Source organism: Hibiscus syriacus, unplaced genomic scaffold (genome assembly GCF_006381635.1).
Source record: "Hibiscus syriacus cultivar Baekdansim isolate YM2019G1 unplaced genomic scaffold, ASM638163v2 tig00110457_pilon, whole genome shotgun sequence".
NCBI lineage: Eukaryota > Viridiplantae > Streptophyta > Magnoliopsida > Malvales > Malvaceae > Hibiscus > Hibiscus syriacus.
In genome coordinates this window covers 1326186-1346858 of record NW_024062744.1, presented here as the reverse complement: position 1 = coordinate 1346858, position 20673 = coordinate 1326186, and the positions used below count along the sequence as shown (strand labels likewise).

Here is a 20673-nt window from a genome sequence, read left to right as displayed (position 1 = left end):
TTGATTTAGAATAACTTCAATGTACAGGTGGGAATATATATATATATATATCTTTGCATGGCAAGAAATCTTTTAGGGTTTCATCCAAAATAAAAACAAAAACAAAATAAAAATTCCTACAATTCTCCAAAATACTTGAGTTTACAGGTTAGTGATGATGACTTCGGCTCTTTAATTTTTTATTGTTCTTTTTCCCAATGGCCACACTGTCTCTGTCCGCATTGGAAAATGTCGATCCACCATGGCTTGCTCTTTTTATTGCTTTTCTTCCTGAGCACCGACTGCCACTCCCTAGGTCAGCCTTGGCAACGCTATTGGTTAACACTTGTCTTTCTCTTTGTGGTTTAATGGGTTGCTTGTTTAAGTATCTAAGCTTAGGAAGCAAGCTACAAACCGCCTTTCAAAGCTGTTCATCAGTGTTGTTGCTCAGAAATGGATTTCTCAACAGATTCAATGCTTGCAATGTGGTGTAGTTGGCAGCAAGCTGCCCAATGCCTTCATCATCGACATCTTGTTGAAGTTAAGGCCTAGAACTGTTAACTTGCGATCTTGTTCCCGACAAGGAACAATTCTTTGATCAATGCAGTTTGACAACCCTGCATTATAGAAACCACAATGCAGTTTTGTTACATGCTATTTGCTTAAGGAAAAAGAGGTTCACAAGTTATTTACCATGTCCGATTCGAGCAATATGGTTGTAGCTGAGGTCGAGTACTCGTAACCGAGTTAATTCTCGGAGTCCTTCAATGTTGTTGATCTTGTTTTTTGACAAGTTGTGAAGGCCCTTTGGAAGTGATCCTGGAGTTACTTGGACTGCAAGAAAACAATAATATCATCATCATATGTAAAAAAGATGGGTAACTTCTGTTAAAAGCATACCTATGAAGTTGTTTGACAAGTTGACAAATCGAAGGCTGGTGAAATCTGAGATCATTGGAATAACTTTCAGATTTATTCCTGAAATGTGAGCAACAACAGAGGAACAATCGAGAGTCTGAATGACATTATTGGCGTATAACACCTCCTCGGTCGGGATCCGATCCGAACCGAATGGAGATTCGAGTGTGGTATGTTCCTTTATGGTGATTTACAAGTGCCTACAGAAAATGGTAAAATTGTGCCTTCATGACCATTCGTATCATCTGCAGGTTGTGTAGTTTCCACATCAAGACCTCTAACCCACTCATTTACTCTTGCGAAAGACGATAATGATGATGAAGGGAATGTAAACCATTGGTTCTGAAGCCATAAGCTACTTGTTACCCCATCGTGTAAACCTTTCCAGCTTAGGTTATCGTCGCATTTTCCGTTGAAGTCTTTGTTTTATGATGCTCCGATATACAAACTAGGTGGCTCCATCTGACCCACATTCAGTGCTAGATCTGGCTCTACAACATCAGTGTTGCAACAAGTCATTTCAGAAGCAGGGATACCGGCCTTAAAATAATTTGTTGCTCTTGTAGATAACCCATGCAATTCTTCTAAAGACCGAGACTTACGAAGAAACTGATCAACTGCCATTCTTTTAACATTACTCGTCTTCAAATTAGAGCAAGAACGCTTAAGGATCGGTAAAGCACTGAACTCAGTACTTTGGATCCCCGGGTCACATATATGTGCACTTTCAATCATATCGATAATGTTTTCATCATCATTTTCATCTAGGTTGATGAACACTTCGTCAGTGTCAATTTTAAATGAATTTAAAGAAACCACCCTTTTGGTTGTGAAATCAAATGATTCGCCTGAACTGATCACATGGGCTTGGAACTCGAAATAGGAGAAATGTATACTAGTCGAGGCGTTCTTATGCTCATCTTCCCCTTCATATGCCTCTGATGCTACAAATCCAATAGGACTCCCACGACTGATTACTTTGGTATTGGAAAGAGATTCTACCCGAATGACATCAAAGCTTTTTGATTTCGATTTGTTTTTTTTTTTTGAAATAGGGTATTTTGTATTAAGAAAGGTTACAAAGTACACCACCTCAAGGGCCTCATTAAAAAACCTCCCTAATCCTAAATGGAGGAAAAAGAGTGTACCTTGAGGTGGTAAGTATCAAAGGCACAAAGCTGTAACATCACCTAAACCATACCCCAGCCCTACCACAACCCCAAATCAATTCAAGAATAATACAAACACAAACAACCCATAAAATGAATTGAGAACTAAACCGAGGTCGGACACTGACAGCAAACCAAAGGAACGAACCACCACATCAAACAGAACATCAACCGCACACATACCTTGAACAAAGGCTAGCATTGATTCATGGAGTACCACACTTGTTGAAACTAACACTATCTACCAACAGACACGGCCAAAGACCGAAGCATAATACCAGATATCAACAACTACACGAGACTACCCAGCCAACCCGAATCATCTGGCGGAAACGAAAAGAAACCCATCAAGAATCATCACAATCAACAACAAAAGCTTCCCGGATAAAAAGGAGATCACTCGACAAACTAAGAGGCAAAGCTTGCAGTACTACTAGCGGAAACAGCACCCAAATTGCAAAAGTTACCACAAGACACGTGCAAGTCTAATAAAACCCACTAAACCAATGCTCTCCTCCACCCACTGGTAAAACAACCCATCTGACGACACTATGGGCATATCGAATAAACTAATACCGACAACCCCAATATTCCACAACAGTAGCTTCATGCGGGTAACAACTTAACAAGGCACCATCTTCACTTTTCTTTTTAAAGTATTACAATGAAACATTCTTCAATAAAAGTTTACCTCGATACCAACATCTGCATTTGAACCCACCTGCAGCCTAGGAGACATCTCGACAGCAACTGCTGCTGAATTCGTCGGTCCAACATCGGTCGGAGAGCCAACAATGAATACACATAGCAAAAACACACGCAGGAACGGACGGTGAACATCATCTATAAGCAACACCACAAATCAAAAGGCTTGCCAAAGCAAACGTGAGACGACTAGCAACAACGACACACACTCAACCTCGGAAGAACTTCAAAGCACAAGAACAACACCACCCACCACAACACAGGCCACTGGGCAACCACACCCACCAAATAGGGAATAGAGAAATAAAGTAATCCACCAGAAAATAGCTTGTCAACCAAAAACACTCAAAAAAGAAAAGAACGCCTAAATAATCGAGTAGCAAGTTTGGAGACAGAAGCCAAACGAACCCTAATCCCCAAAAACACCATGGCTAGGCCGACTAATCCCATATTTAAAGAACAAAAGGAGATTCAGTGACACTGTGATGGCCTTTTGAGATCTTGAGTGAAACGGTCAAGAGGTATCATAAAGCAGCAAGGGTGGTGGTGGAGGCAGTCACCACCGCCCAGACAACGAAACAACAAGATGAGAAACCAGAAAAATCCCCGGTGTTTTGTTGTATGTCTGGTAGAGAGGTAATTTAATATGAACTAAAAAGTGATTCACTCGTGATTTCGATAGTATAAAGTGATTTCAATTTGTAATACCTCAAATTTTGGTTAGTGACTAAAATATAAATTTTTGAAAATTTAATGGCTAAATTGTGAAGTTTAAAAAAATTTAGGGGCCAAAAGGATAATTTTCCAAAAGTTTATAGACCAAAATTATAATTTTCAAAAGTTATTTTGATCCCATAAATGAAAAGTTCAACCCAAAGAATGATATTTTGGTGGGAATAAGATTTTTGATCTGAAATTTATGTTAAAAGCTATAAAGTTTAAAGTGAGGTAAAAATCTGGTAAATCGGATCGAATAAAAATTTTGATAAAATTTGAAGAATATTAAATTAAGATTTGAAATATTATTTCTACATTTTAAAATGATAGAAAATAATATGGACAATTGAATTTGAGAATTTATTTCTATGTTCAATTTGGACCATTGGATGAAAATGACAAGATTGATTCTTGAAAAGTCGCATGGATAAAGTTGTCAAGTAATAAGATTTTGTTCATCTTTATCTTTGGAAGATGATAATCAACATGTGGCTTTGTATGGATGTAATTATCAAGTTTTATTAATGGTAAAATTGTCATTTCTTAATTAAATGAATTTTAAATTCATTTAAGCCTAATAAATGACAAATTAACTTGAAATTAACTAGAAATTTCATGAAAATAAGACCTTCTTCAACCTCCATTTCATGCTACTCATAACCTAGGTAAGAGAAATTTTATTTTTAATTTTTGAGCAATTTCCTTTGGATTTAGGATTAAACCGTGAAATTGAAAATTGCTCTATTCGAAGAGCTCTATCATTTGGTACTATTATTGCATGCTAATCTTGATTGAATGTTAAGTTACCAAATTTTAGGGTTTATTTTCATGTTAAGGTTTTATGAATTGATGATGGATTTTGAGGTTGTTGAAGCAGTAGAATTATTTTTAAGCTTGTTTGATGATCAAAACAACCTAGAAATACTATATTGATTTTTGTTTTAAACCCTAAATTAGGAGAAATTTGTGATTTGATGAAATTGAGTTAGGGGTTTGATTGTAGAGGTTTTAAAATATTAAATAGAGGTTGATTTCATGCTCGAATCAAATTGAAATCAAGTGAAATCATGAAACCCCACCCCTTAACTTTCTGCCTAAGCTTTTGGAAGCGAGAAAAATTATGAAAAAATTATACAAGGGTTAGAATTGATGTAAGAAGGATCCTAAAAGCTTTATAAAGATATTTGGATCAATTTGTAATTTTAAATTAGACATTTTATCTTATGATATGGAACAATATAGAATTGTTTAGTTGTTTCCTAAAACTGATATTGATTTGGATGCTTAAATACTATAATATTATTTTACGTGATTACATTATTTATTAAAAGAATTAAATTGGATAAATTTTAAAAGTTAAAACTTTTACTGAATTTTCAATCTTAGAATGTATGTAAAGCTTTGACTCGCATTTGGGTACATATAAAGTTTAAGGGTGTTACACGATTCATCGATCTCGAAAGGCCGCACCTGTTCTTCAATCCCTTTTTGAAGGTCTCTTGCACTTTTCTCTTGTTCGACAGCTTCTGAAGGGCATCATCCCCTGTAAAATAAATCGATAGGAGACGATGAAGCAAGTAATTTTTTTAAAATATACACAAAATAGAAGCAATAAAATGAAATCTTCCCACCTTGCCTTTCTTCTTCTTGTTGTTGCTCTTTGATCTCAATAAAGGGAAACAAAATAAGGTAACCATTTCTATAAGGTTGAATAGATTTCCCTCCTCTTTTTATCTTCTTCCTATTCTGAAGCTTACATCTCTATTCAATTCTCAAGCTTTTCTGGAAATTTGTTTTACAAAGATCACATGAGAGGTTTATAGCCATAAATCAACCAGAAGATGCCTAACCATGGACACCGGGAACGGTAGTTCTAGCTACATAGTTGGCCAAAGCTGTATGACCAGTTTACAAAAGCATTGAAAATCAGATTTTTAACCACCAAGAAGTGGTATTTTCCGGCAGGGATCATTTTCAACAACGAGGAAAGAATTAGAAAGAAACATGTTGATTGAATAACTAGTCTTTAATGCATCCTTATGGTGCAACACAAATATTCAAGCTCTTCACATCTTTAAAAAGATCAACATGTACCGGAAGGACATGCATGCACCATATGGGGTGGTGTTAATGGCTGATGAACCAGTTTAAGTCCCTCTAAAATCCCACATAGCTATGTATCTAAAACTGAACAAAAGCCCACCGCCACAAGAAGTTGTCCCTAAACTAGTTTGTCCTGCGCTGTCAGAGTTCAATTTAAACTACCCGTAGCTGGAATTTGCCACACTCCATTTTGCTGGTTATGCGAAGAACGTTGGGCCATTCTTTGAGTCGAGAACAACCGAGTATTCATCACCTCGTTCACCAGTCGATTGCTTTGAAGGAGAATGTTCTCCCCTGCTACAAAATTTTCATCAAAGAGCAAACAATTTCGCCTTGCTCATAAACTCCAAACTATAGCGCCAAATCGAAGATCCCAGTTCTCATCACTAGGAGGGAAATATCCAGGTTAGCTTAAATTACGTTGAATCCATGAGAATAAATCCATATGCATGAATTCCATAATCCTTTCCGACTTAATTACAACCACCCAAGCAGATTTTTGCCAAAGGACATTCTCTCAACACATGTGAGGTCGATTCTAGTGCAACCCCGCACATTGCACAACCCATATCCGAAGTGAGATGTCTCCGGGGTTGCTCTTCACTTGATAGTAACTTCCTTTACAAACCAACCACAATAACATCCTAATTCTATGGAGGTCTGTATATTTATTCAAAAATTCCAATTAACTCGTAGCTGGGTCGAATGATGTATTCAATCTTCTGTGGTAGACACTTCTTATCGTGAAACATCGATTATTCTCCTATCTCCAACCCGGTCTATACGCACTAGGAATGTTCAAATGAGTAATTCAGTTAACCGACTGAACCGAATTACCCAAATTTCATTAATTGAATTTTTCTCCCTTTTAACCGTTAACCGAACCGAATTTTTTTTCAAAAAATCGAACCGAATTAAGTTTGGTTAATTGATCGGTTAACAGAATTAACCGAAATTTATAAATAGCATATATCATATATTTAATATTTTTAGTTAATTCAATTAAAATCGAGTTTAAACACCCATAAAGCTAAATAATATATATATATATATAACAATTTTGGTTAATTTGATTAATTAACTGATTTTGAACCGAATTAACCGAAACCGAAGTTTGAAAAAACCCATTAACTGTTAACTAACTGAACCTAAAATTAAAATTTCGGTCGGTTAATCCGACTTTAACCGAATATTGAACACCCATAGTCCGCACCCATTTGAGAGTGGCAGGGGAACTGCTGCAACAAAAGATAGAGATGCAGACGGGAGTATCGCGATTAATGTTCTCCAATTTCAATCACCATCTGAGTCAACCCACTCGGCAACCTTGGAAGAAGCAGGCACCCCACTCCCATTTGACGTGAGAACATTACTAAAAGGACCTAAATCACCCAACCAATTATCCTTCCAAAATTCGACCATCATACCGTCTCCAAGACTATGTTGGAAGCGTGGATGGGCTCACGATAATTTATAACTCGAACTTTTTTATTTATACGAAACAAAATATTTTACAATGACACAACCTCAATATTATAATATTAGCTTCTGCTAGTTCACAAAATACTTATAGCTTTGCTAAGCTTTTCTTACAATTCTCTCTAATTTTTTTCTATCTACTCACACTCGTTACTTTTTCCTCACTTGTATATTACATTGCTAATCTCATAAGTTATATTTATAGTATACATAAACCGACTTGTTTGCTAGATATCTTGCTACACCAATAATTGCCTAAGCTTCCTTGACATAATAGAATTTGTCATTTGCTTGCCAAGTGTTTGGAGCCACCTTGATTAATTTTGGAGCTTGTCTTGACTTTTATACGTGTTTTGCTACCATATTTCTTGATTAATAAACATGCTAGAAGACTCTTTTCTAGAATGTTGTTGCCACGTTTTTTATATTACTCAATAATTGAGTTTGATATCCAACACTCCCCCTCAAACTCGATTTTCCATTCCAAGCTTTTCTTTGAGTCTGTTGAATATATCTGCTCTCAATGGTTTTGTGAAAATATCTACTAGTTGATCTTCAGTTCTGCAGTAAATTAGCTCCACATTTTTGTTCTTCACCTGCTCTCGTATAAAGTGATACTTTGTATCAATATGTTTGCTTCGGCTATGGGAGACATAGATTGTAATTGGTTCTTCTTGTGCCAAATTTAGCTCGTGCAAAATATTCTTTAACCACATTGCTTGACAAGTGCACGCTGCTGCGGCTATGTATTCTGCTTCACATGTTGAAAGAGCTACCGTTTGTTGCTTCTTTGATGACCATGAAAATACTGCAGAGCCGATATGAAAGAGATATATTCGGTTGTGCTTTTCCGATCGTCTAAGTCTCCCCCATAATCACTATCAGAATAACCAACCAGCTTCGAATTTTCTGATCGCGTGTAGAATAAGCCATGATCTGTTGTACCTTTGATATATCTGAGGATTCTTTTTGCTGCAATCCAATGATCTTGTTTCGGATTCTCCATGAATCTGCTTACCAATCCCACAGCGTATGTTATGTCTGGTCGTGTGATAGTCAGATACCTTAGACTTCTAACGATGCTTTTAAACAACGTCGGATTCATTTGCTCTCTTATTGAATTCACACTTAATTTGATTCCTGGTTCTGCTGGAGTGGCTACTGGCTTGCAATCTTCCATTTCTGAATTTTCTTAAAATTTCTTCTGCATACTTCTTTTGTGATATAAATATTCCTTCTTGCATTTGCTTCACTTCAACTCCAAGAAAGTATGACATTTCTCCAATATCTGTCATTTCAAATTCTTTAGTCTTAGCTTTCTTAAAATTATTGAGCATACCTGGATTATTTCATGTGAAAATCATGTCGTCCACATATAAGCACACGATCATGATAACACATTCTTCATTTTTCTTTGTGTATAAGGCATGCTCGTATGGACTCTTCATGAACCCGTTTCTCTGGAAATATTCATCAATCCTCATGTTCCATGCTCTCGGGGCTTGCTTCAGACCATATAGTGCTTTCTTCAATCGGTAAACTTTGTCTTCATGTCCCTTTTTAATGTATTCAGGTGGTTGCTCAATATAAACTTCTTCTTCTAGGTAACCATTTAGAAATGTTGACTTCACATCCATTTGATAAATTTTCCATCCTTTTTGTGTTGCAACTGCTGTGAGAAGTATGATGGTCTCGATCCTTGCTACTGGAGCAAATACTTCATCATAGTCTATTACTTGTCTTTGCTTATAGACTTTGACAACTAGCCTCGCTTTGTGCTTCTCGACCTTTCCTTCTTTATTGGTCTTTGTCTTGTAAACCCATTTTACTCCAATTGGGTAATGACCTTCTGGTTGTCTTGTTAGTTCCCATGTATCATTTCTTTCTATTGAAGCAATTTCTTCATCAATTGCATTTCTCCATTTGTCATCTTCAACCGCTTCTTCGTATGTTATTGGATCACTGTTCACAAGTAAGCAGAAAAGTGAACATTATTTAGTTCATAATCGTTGTACCTTTCTGGCATTCTTCTCTCTCTTGTGGATCTTTGAAGTTCTGTGGGAGGTGCTTCAGGATCTTTTATTATGTTGTTGGCATTGTTGCTGCTGCTGCTTGAGGACGATGGTACATTTTGTTGAGGACCTTGATCATCAGCTTGTTCATCTTGATTGATAAGATCATCATCTTTAAAAAATAGTCCTTCAACTTTCTTTTCCTCTTTGCTCCATCTCCAATAGTCTGCTTCATCGAACTTGACATCTCTTGAAATTATTATCTTCTTTGTAAGAGGATTATATAATCTGTAAGCTTTGCTCCTTTCATCATAGCCAATGAAAATACATTTTTCTCCTTTGTCATCAAGCTTCTTTTTGGTCTGTTCAGGAACGTGGGCATATGCGATGCATCCAAAAAACTTGAGGTGTCCAACTCCTGGTTTCTGTCCATTCCATCCTTCGTTTGGCGTCATATACTTCACGCTTTTTGTTGGACATCTGTTCAATATGTAAACTGCACATCGAACTGCTTCAGCCCAGAAATTTCTCGGTAGTTGCTTGCCTTTTATCATGCTTCTTGCCATGTCCAGGATTGTGCGGTTCTTTCTTTCTGCAACTCCATTTTGTTGTGGCGTGTATCTGGCTGTCAGCTGATGGATGATGACATGCTCTTTGTAGAATTATTCAAATAACTTTGATGTATATTCGCCTCCTCTATCTTATCTGAGTATCTTCAAATATTGACCGCTTTGTTTTTCCGCCATTTCTTTGAATTCTTTCAATTTTTCCAGCGCTTATGACTTTTCTTTCAAGATGTAAATCCAATATTTCCTACTAAAATCATCAATAAAAGTTATGTAGTACCTGTTACCGCCAAGCGATGGTATGTCAAAAGGATCGGCTATATCTGTGTGTACTATCTCCAGCGGGTCTTTGGGCACGCCAGGATCTACCAACTTCAAAGCTTTGTCTATGTTGTTTTCCTTTGATGCAAGCCTCACATAATTGATTTGGAGGGTTGATCTCTGGTAGTCCTTTCACCATGCTCGTTTTTTATAACAGTTTCAAACCAGAAAATCCAAGATGTCCATATCTTAGATGTCACAGCCATGAATCATCTTTGATCACGGTCTTCATGCACTTGACTTCTCCCGACTCGATATCAATTGTAAAGAGACGATTTCGAGTCATAGCAGCTTGGGCTATCAATTCTCCTTCTTTATTTTTGATGGCAAGCGAGCGATTCTTCATCTGCACTTCATATCCTTTTTCCAGGAGTTGACCAAGACTGATGATATTGCTTTTCAAAGCAGGTATATAATAAACATCTGAAATGTATTTCTTTTCTCCATTTCTCTGAGTAATCATGACTTCGCCTTTTCCTTTTATTTCTGCTTGTGAGTCATCTCCGAACGTTACTCGCCCATGAACTGTTTCATCTAATTTCACAAACAGTTCCCTTTGACCACACATATGGTTGCTGGCACAATTATCAAGATACCAAATATTTTTCTTGAATTTCTCATTTCCTTTATAAGTGAGGAATACATGAGATTTTTCAATTTTCCTTCTTCAGCTGCTGCTACATTATTTCTTTCTTCTTGTTTAGGAGCAGATCTACACTCATAACTATAATGACCATACTTATTGTAATTATAACATTGTACCTGGGATTTATTTTCTTGTTGATATCTGCCCCTACCTCTGCCTCGAAATCCTCGTCCACGACCTGATGTTGAATTGTTTCCACTTATTTGATTGGTGTCATATCGACCACCACGTCCACGAGTTCCTCGTCCTCCTCTGTATCTTCCATGATAACCACCACGATTTCCCCCGACCTCGTGTGTAGCTGCTGCTAGCTTCTCCTTCGTTGACATTCATTTTGCTTTGTAGAGCTTGCTCCAAATTTTCTGAATCTTCATTTTGTTTTATTTTTCTGCTCAGGCTAGAAGTGAACCCACAAGCTCATCAATCGAAATTTGGGATAAATCTTTCGATTCTTCGATTGCCACCACCACGTAATCAAATTTTCTTGTCAATGACCGCAAAAGTTTTTCCATCACTCTAACATCGTCGAGTGATTCGCCATTTCTTTTCATTTCATTTACGACTGCTTTCACACGGCTAATATAATCATCGATGTTTTCTGTATTTTTCATTTTTAACATCTCAAACTTAGCTCGGAGAGTTTGTAAGCGTACCTTTTTTGCTTTTTCGGCACCTTGTAGATATTTTTGCAAAATCTCCCATGCTTGTTTTGCGGTCTTCGCATCAGAAATTTTTTCAAAGGTAGATTCGTCTACTCCTTGAAAAATAAAGAATAATGCTCTTTTATCTTTTCTCCGGGATTCCTTCAATACTTTTTTTTCTTCATTGGCCAGGGTTGCTTCAGCTGCTGCATTTTCAGGCTCGGTGTAACCATCCTCGATGATATCCCAACAATCTTGGGAGCCTAGTAACGCCTTCATTTGAATGCTCCAATTGCCGTAATTCATCTTTGTCAATCTCGGGATTTGTGATTGAATCATGTTTGCCATCTTCTCCACAACGTTGAACTCGAACCAAGCTCTGAGGCCACTTGTTGGAAGCGTAGATGGGCTCTCGGTAATTTATAACACTCAAGCTTTTATTGATACGAAAGAAAATATTTTACAATGACACTACCTCAATATTATAATACTAGCTTCTGCTAGTTCACAAAATACTTATAGTTTTGCTAAGCTTTTCTTACAATTCTCTCTAATTTTTCTCTCTCTTTTTCTCTCTACTCACACTCGTTACTTTTTCCTCACTTGTATATTACATTGCTAATCTCATAAGTTATATTTATAGTACACATAAACCGACTTGTTTGCTAGATATTTTGCTACACCAATAATTGCCTAAGCTTCCTTGACATAATAGAATTTGTCATTTGCTTGCCAAGTGTTTGGAGCCACCTTGATTAATTTTGGAGCTTGTCTTGACTTTTATACGTGTTGCTTTTGCTACCATATTTCTTGATTAATAAACATGCTAGAAGACTCTTTTCTAGAATGTTGTTGCCACGTTTTTCATATTACTCAATAATTGAGTTTGATATCCAACAGACTCCACACAATCCTGTCACGAACATCTCCCTAGAATGAGCTCAAAACCCTCCAAAGACAAGAACACCCATGCTTGGAAATTGAAACCGAAGAAACATCTGTCTCATTCCGAAGAACACAGTGGATTCGAACCCAATTTTCATGAGAAGTGCCTCATGCCGAGTCCCCTTGTTTAACAGTAGTACATACTTATCCTAGCCTATTCACTCTCTTCTTCTAGTCGGTACCCCCCTAACAAAACCTCTTATTAACTAAATATTGGTATGTCTCATGGATTACTCGCTTGTGCAACAACGACATAGCCAAATATCTATCAAGATCGTTAACAGGAGTATATTGGAATCCACTGCTTATATCGATCCTAGTAAATTCAACAACCTTCATAGAAAAATAAATATTAGTCTTAGGTAGACTAACCTTATGACCAGATGCCACACAAAAAACATCAAGGACTTTCTGTATCACATCCAGTTGATTCAACGAAGCCTCACTAAATAAAGCAAGGTCATCTACAAAAAACAAATGGGAGAGGAGGGGACTACCCCATGACAATCGGATTAAAATCCAAAGCTTCGAATCCACTGCACATTGAATTGCTTGCGTCAGCCTCTCCATGCACAAGTAGATAGGCTTAAAAGACTTTGTAAAATAATCACATTATCAGTAATTAGGAGACCCGACACAAAACTGGTTTGCCCTTCAAAAATATAAGTGGGGAGGTATGGTTTTAACCTGTTTACCATTTAAAAAATTATATATATATATATTAAAAAAGGCCCAAAGTTTTCAAAAATCTTGAAAAGGCTCCCTAAAACTTTGAAAACACTAAATCTAGTCCCTACACCCATACCCACCTCCGCCCACTGTCGCCATTTTCGTTGATTGGACTTCCACCTGACCGCGCCTATGATATTAAATCGCAACAAAATCTACTCCAGCGAACGCGGCTAAACGACGGTCATCGTGAAGACCACGAAGACTCCACAACATCCACAGCGACGTCCGACTACGAAAATGGCAAGGAAGGTGTCGGAGGATGTGGTCGTGGCCGAAAATGGAGGTGGAGTTAGGGTTAGGATTTAGGGATTTTAGAGATTTTTTGTAATTTTAGAAAACATAGGGTTTTTTAATATAATATTTTATTTATTTATTTTAAAAGTATTTCAAAATTATCTGAGCATGACACATGTCTATTAACGAAGGAAATTAATGTCGTTTATAGCATAAGCACTTAAAGTGATAACGTTTATAACGTTAGGCACCGAAATCATTAAAAAATAATTTAGACACCTATTCGTGAAAAGCATTATAGTTTGAATACTTATTTTATATTAAGCCATAGATTTTTCCAGTGAAAAAAATGTAACAAGCGGTTAGGGTTTCTTTGATTATTTTCTCTTTTAAAAACATACAAAGAATCTCCATATCTATCATAAAAAAATCGTCTCGTATAGCACACGTGTGAGAATAAATCAAAACCGGTTGACATAAATACCAGTTAATATTGCATTTGACGCGTGAGGACTGTAGCTTGCATGTTCAACTTCTTCTACGGTTCAAGTTTGTATCACCGTCCATCAAAGGGAGCTGTTTGTAGATGAAACTAAAGAACTTCTAGAGTCCATGAATGAGCCCAAATTAACATAACAATTGGCCCGGTTAATTAAAACCCGGTTAAATCCGATCCGACCCATTTTAATATCCACGTGGCCACGTTTGGTTGGGCAATTAAATCTGTAAAATAAAATAAATCCCACCCCAATAGTTCCGTCCAGAACTATTCCGCTTTTTCAGCATTCGTGCTTTTTTTTCTCTTTTTTGCGTTTTTGATGGCCACAGTCACTGCCACCGTCGACCACCGCAACCACCTCCATCTCGAATCCATCCCCGTCGTTGACCTCCGTCTCCTCTCCCAACCCGAACTCCTTTCCCTATCTTTATGCTCCTCTTCTCCTTCCCTTTCCAATGCCGAAACCGAACTGTTCACTCCCAAAATTGACCGCTCCGTTTTCAACGAGTCCGCCGGTAGTCGGAAACAGACTTTCTTCCGTCTCCGATTCGGCGGTTCCCGCAGCCACCTACACGACCAACATTCCTCACCTTCGTCTGAACCCTTCGCTTCTCCTCTAAACCTAAACCCTGGATCTCTTGACGAAGAAAGCTCTAACGCCCTCTCTCTGCTTAAATCACTTTTCAATATCGATGATTCGATGCCTGCTAACCCCGAAATCGATGAACCGTACGACGATAAGGATCTTGTGCCGGTTCAAATCGAATATCCGAACGGGAACTCGAGTTTGCAGAATATTCCAGTCGACATTGTTAGTTGTAGTGTAGGAAAAAGGAAGCGAGGGAGACCGAGGAAGGACGGGAAAGATAATTGGCTGATCGAGAGCGAGCGTTTACCAGTAGAGGAATGTAAAGAAACGGAAACCTTATATAAGCCAAATGAAACACCTGATGCGGTTAACAGTAGCAGTTGTAACGGAGGGAAGAGGAGGAGAGGGAGGCCACGAAAGGAGGAGAGTCAAGGTAGAATGATTGGAAATGAGCAAAAGAAATTTGAGAGCGAAATTGAGAGTGCAGCGTTGGGGAATGTGGAGCAGATTCTAGGAATTGAAGAAGAGTTGAGGAGGAGGACTGAGGGGATTGTGACAGAGGCGCAACTTTTTGAGTTTATGGGAGGTTTAGAAGGGGAATGGTTGACTAAAAACCATAAGAAGAGGATTGTTGACGCCGCTGGGTTTGGGAATGTTCTTCCACAAGGGTGGAAGCTTTCGCTCTTTGTGAAGAGGAGAGGCAACCTTTTTTGGTTAGCATGTAGCCGATACATAAGGTTTTCCATTGCATTTTTTTCATTAAACTTTACCTTAAAATTCTTGTTAATGATAATCTGCATATTTTATCGACAATATTTACTTTGTGCGAAATATAAAATACACATAGTTTCTTGTTACTGGGAGCCTTTTTATTTAGTTGAATTTCCTTTCTCATTTTTCCCCTGTTGTAGAGAATGATCTAGAGTCTCTGCTTTGAAATGTCATTGTTTTATCAATTTTCAGTGCTAATTTTATGTGATTTTTAATATAATGTTCTTGAATATTATCTATAAACTTTGAATGCTATATTTTTCCCTTGTTTGGTTTAGTCCTCAGATTAGCTGTTGCATGCATGATACCAAGTAAGAGAGATTTAGAGCACTTATAAAAGAAAAGGAACTAGATAACAATCGGATTTGAAAATTTTGTTTCTTATGATTTTCAGTTTTCAGTTCCTTTTTTGCTAGCTGTGTTGGTCATGTCATTTTTATCCCCTCTTCCCTAATACGGTACCTTCCAGCCCTAACGGGCAACAGTTTGTATCCTGCAAAGAGGTTTCTTCATACTTGCTCTCTTTTGGCGGACTTAAAGATTCAAGCCTGGAAACTTCGAATATCGTTGACAGTGGCATTGATTTTGGTGTCAAACCCTCATCTGGAAATGTAAGTTTCTTATTGTGCTAGTGATTATCATTCACACTTCATCCCCGCATGATTATGCAGTTGATGATGAGAATTCTAAATGTTCTCTACAGTTGACAAATACAAATAAATCTTCTGAATTCGAAAAGCAAGCTCCCTTACAAAGAATGGATAGTCCTAGGGAAGTCCAGAGAGTTGAAATAATAAAATGCCACAAATGCACCATGACTTTTAATTTGCAAGACGATTTTATATGCCACCTGCTATCATCTCACAAAGGATCAGCAATGAGTTCTGGGCATGGTACCCCAACTATTGAGGAGGTAAAAAACAAAAGTGAAAAATATGAGTGCCAGTTTTGTCATGAACTATTTGAAGAAAGTAATTGCTACAGTAGCCATATTGGGATTCACATAGAAAACAATACAAAGAAAGTTGAAGGTTTTGTTGGAGAGCAAAACATTGTGCAGCCAATAAACTCTTCTGGCAACAATGAAATGGGACCTGGTTTTCACTGCAGTGAATCTAATGAAAATCCTCTGGTTCAGACGTTTACTGATAACAATAATGAATGCAATTTATTGTCCCGTGATGAACAGGATAAGGTTAACAGGAAAGAGAAAGTGTTAGCTGAGAAAAACTGTGATAAACAAGGTAAATTCTATTCCGCAATTGGTAATAAAGGAGACGTCAATGATACTGCTGCAGCTGCTGATCTTAATGTTTGTTTGGGTTCTGAAAATGTCTTGTTTACTGCTGATAAACAAGGGATTTCCCAACCTTCACGTAAAACAGATGTTGGATTTTCCCTTCCAGTAGATGAGAAGAAGAGAGTGTTTGCTTCAAATACCAGTTTCCTTGCTCCAAATGCCAAGGGAAATATCATTACTGATATGAATATTGAGGATAGACATTTTCCTAGCTTTTTGAAAGGAATGGAAGCTGATTTGAAGGATAAAGCTACAAGGGATGAACGAAAAGCTGGCCGTGCTGATACTAGCACAGGGCTGGATAATGTAAGAGCTGATGCTAAGCATGAAAATTACAGTGAAGGTTATTCACTCATTCCTACCGGAAACAAACAAGGAGTTAATCTCGTAGATCATTTGAAAGGGGCTTCTGTTACAATTGATTCTGCACATGAAAGAGGTTCTGGGTGTTTAACTTCGTCTAAAGATGATCAAACACGTGTCGTCAACAATAATTCGATTCTTGTCTCTGGCACAGTAGTTGATCCCAAGTCCATTATGGTCAATGAGTCTGCAAATATTGATCCTACTGTTTGTTTTCAAAGCCATTTCCCTTTGAAGAAACACTCACACGAGAAAAGTGAAACTGTCTTGCTTACATCACATGGAAGGGATCAAGTTTTTCCTTCTGACAATAATGCATTTAAGGTCTTTAACAGGACGGTAGAGATGTCTGAACTTGAAAAAGCCCAAAATTCTAGAGGATTAATTCAAGGTGTGAACAGGCATGGCAGTGGTGTGGCTGCTAACATCATGGCTAGTGTCGAGCATGAAAAGACTAAAGATCGTCAGTTTGGTCCATCCTCATATAAGAAACATATACCAGCACACCAGAGTATAAACAGGGTAAAGGGCCTGAGAGCATTCTCTATCAACAATATGCTAATCAGCAAAACAGTAACTATGAAAATAGTATGAACAAAGCATCTTTCTTTACGATAGAGGATCCCAAACACAAAGTGGTAAGCTCCTTTGCTGGAAGTGCTTATACTAGACCAGGCACATTTTCTTCGACAGGAACTGTGCATGAAAGTTGTCCCCCTCAGTTTTCTGGAAACAGGGATAAAATTGCTGGTAAAAATAATGTACCTGGTATTAGAGGTGGTGTTGTTCATGAACCAAAGCAAAATAAAGTTGCTTTTGGGAATTTCTTCGGTCTATCCAGTAGCGAACAAACACATGTGGCAAATAATGTAAACATTGTTCATTCAGGCACAGCTCATAATGGGTCTAGGTTACAGGATTTTGAAAATGCAAGGAATAATGAAATAATGATTGGTTATTCTAATCATGCCCGACCTATTGAGGATTCCATGACTGGGCTCACATGGAAAAGTAATGAAGGAAATGTTCTGCTGAGTGGTTTGGCTGATACGTCATCTCAGTTGTTGCCATCATCCAGTTATTACCCTACATTTGACTGGATGTCACATAAGGTACAGAATTCAGATATGATTTCTCATTCTCTCCCATAAGTTGTGATATTATGCAAGAAAAAAATCATGAAACTGTTATTTTTCTCAGAAAAACAGTATGATATATGTTTCCAGTGATGTATGTTATGTTTAGTTACTAGTTGTTTTCAAGATGTGGATCTTGATTTTTAAGTTTTTATCTTAATAGAAGTAAAGATCAAAACCAATCGCAGCTGTTCATTGCGGTAGAAAGCGAATAAATAAATTATTTTTTCCCACTTAGTTCTGCTTTTTAATAAACAAATTACTGTTGGTTTGTATAAAGAAATTTGACAGTACAATTTTCTTGTAATTGATAGGGTGAAAGTGAAATGTTCGATATTAGTGGAAAGTGCAGCAGTATATCGGGTTTTGACGGGCTGCAATCAGATAGCATAGAACACATGGAATATAATTTTCTGACTGCTCAACCAAGTTCTTGTTCAGGAAATTCCAAGGTATCATTATATGATTAAGAGGCAATGCTGAAAGTAAATAAACACATAAAATAAATTAGTGGTTGTTTCCTTAATGAAATTTGACTGTAAACTTTTGTTGTAATGGACAGGGTGGAAGTGAAATGTTCAACATTAGTGGGAAGGGCAGTAATGAATCAGGTTTTGGAGGGATGCGATCTGATAACTTAGAACATATGGAATATAGTTTTATGACTGCTCAACCGAGATCTCGTTCAGTAAACTCTAAGGTACCATCATACGATTCAGAGATGGCATTAAAGTTTGATTCCTCTGTTTGGCTTGGAAAGGATGCTTTGCCATTGTTGCCTAAACTAGCTGGTAGACATCAGGTTATCACGTGTTCTTGCTGTGGAAATGATCTTTATAATGAGGCTGTTGACATCGAGGCACAAAGAAGCTCAATGGTTATGTGTGCCAACTGTCGGGCTAGGTTCTCTAGGAACCATGGTTTTATGTAGAATAGCATGTTTACAAGCATACCAGTATGTGTGATTATCAAGGTCTATGATACAAGGTAATTTCCACATCACACGGAACTATTATTTGCGTGATATAAGCCAAGTTTTCATGATTGGACAGATTGATTGATGTATGTACTATTCTCTAAAGGAAATTACAACTGCTAGAACCATTTTCATAGTTTCCAACTCAAGGTGATATAGTTCAAGTTGATTGTGGCTAATTATTATCACACAACATGATCAATGGAAACGATGCCATCACCTACATACATTAGCTTAATTTTTTTTGTCCCTTTTATCCTTTGCATGTTATTCTATGGAATACACTACTAATAATATGCCTCTCCTGTAAGGGTTTGCTTGGCATGAAGAATGGAAAGAAGTGACGGAAAATTTGTTAATCAAATGGTTAATATTGATAACCACATTCTTACTTTGCATTGCTTAGCCATTAGATTAAAAAAATTTATCGCCACTCCTTTCCATCCTTCGTACCAAGCGCAGCCTAAGTGTTGTAAGGAATAAACCTTGCTAGAGTTTTCAGCATCCTTCAGTGGGATTCAATCTAGTTGATTCCCTTCAAGGGTGTTTTAAAGCTTGGGCTCTGTGTTATAGTGCAATATATAATATAATATTACATTGTAACATACCCTAACTTGATTCCAACTGCCGTGCCAAAAAATTTTAGGGTGGTACTCCTGTATGAATTTTGGAAACTTCTAGATCTGACATCATGTATTTGCTTATAATGTGCTGGGCCCTTTCGTTTCAAATGATGTGTTTTGATGTTCTAGTTACTCCACTCATCTTTCAACTTGCAAAAATAACTTGAAATAGTTGGAGTTACTCGGAAAAAGTGCATATATGTTTATTCAAAAATAAGTCTACCGGCAATCTTACACTGATGGGGTGAAATTTATCTTTTTATTAATACACGTGTGTTCTGAAATTTGGGCCTTTTATATTTGCATGTCATTCTATACGCTCATCTCTGTCATTTTAGGAGAGCATGGAAAATGAAATGAATGGGAGCCTCTTTTTATTGCTTGCTTATTTCCATTGGCATTTGTTGATATTTTTTTTCTTCCCTCTCAACCTTGATGCTTCTAAACCCTATAGACAATGATTGTTAAAGATAGTAGTTAGATTTAGGTGCACTAACAACTTCTAAACTTTTGCAGACAGCATCGAAACAAATTTGAAGGTTGTTCCAGTCTGTTGGTTGATAAAATTATTGTCCTCCCAAATTGCACAAGGCAGAGTTTGCAGTTCTGGTATGACTTGTTTTGCCTTTCACTGTTGGTGCTTTTCCCTTGGTCCAAATCATCTAGCTCATCAGTTGTGTTGACATTTGATTCTCAAGGATATTGTGTGGTTCCCCTTATTTCCAGCACAAGTAAGAAGTGAGAAAAGCATTACGATCTGACTTGGCATAACTGAGACACATAACCTTAGCTTCTGTTGTACTTTTACGCATTTTAAATGTTTTGTGTAGCAATTACTTCTTTGCCGATTGAATTGCTTGGGTCTTGCCTCATTTGTATGTATGTCACAACCCCCCAGTCTTTCTTCATCTGTTGGTATGCTATAGTCTGAACTAGGGTCGTAGGTTAGCAATTAGCATTAGAGACCTCAGCACCTCCCCTCTTCCCCTGGATTTGCTTGATGATTCCATGTAGTAGTTAAAATCATTGTGTTGTTGTATTTGATATCAGGTAGCTTTTCAGTTTTCTCTAGATATCAGCATCCTTTTATGACATTTCCTTTTTGTGCATTTGTTTGCACTGATCTTGCCATACCATCTTCATGATAGAACCCCGGAAGTTGGGACTGTAGATGTTTGATATAGGAGCAATTTTAACATTTCGTATGGTGATGTGTACCAATGTTATGGAAATGGAAGCTTTTTTGGAA

General features: G+C 37.4%; 1 protein-coding gene and 1 pseudogene across 1 annotated transcript; one reads left to right on the top strand and one right to left on the bottom strand.

The window, feature by feature from the left end:
- Positions 1 to 148: 148 nt before the first annotated feature.
- LOC120126277 lies at positions 149 to 7013 on the bottom strand (annotated as a pseudogene).
- Positions 7014 to 13945: 6932 nt separating this feature from the next.
- On the top strand, positions 13946 to 18615 carry LOC120126326. Its single transcript, XM_039144544.1, has 5 exons — positions 13946 to 14992; positions 15496 to 15637; positions 15730 to 17801; positions 18140 to 18277; positions 18388 to 18615. Exons 1-3 carry the CDS (start codon positions 13986 to 13988, stop codon positions 17281 to 17283), a joined length of 2703 nt encoding a protein of 900 aa, XP_039000475.1. The 5' UTR covers positions 13946 to 13985; the 3' UTR covers positions 17284 to 17801; positions 18140 to 18277; positions 18388 to 18615.
- Positions 18616 to 20673: the final 2058 nt, after the last annotated feature.

Coding starts and splice junctions, on each gene's coding strand:
- LOC120126326 (XM_039144544.1), top strand. CDS start 13,986: ATGGCCACAGTCACTGCCACCGTCGACCACCGCAACCACCTCCATCTC. Junction 14,993..15,495: donor GCATGTAGCCGATACATAAG/GTTTTCCATTGC, acceptor GGTACCTTCCAG/CCCTAACGGGCAACAGTTTG. Junction 15,638..15,729: donor TCAAACCCTCATCTGGAAAT/GTAAGTTTCTTA, acceptor TGTTCTCTACAG/TTGACAAATACAAATAAATC.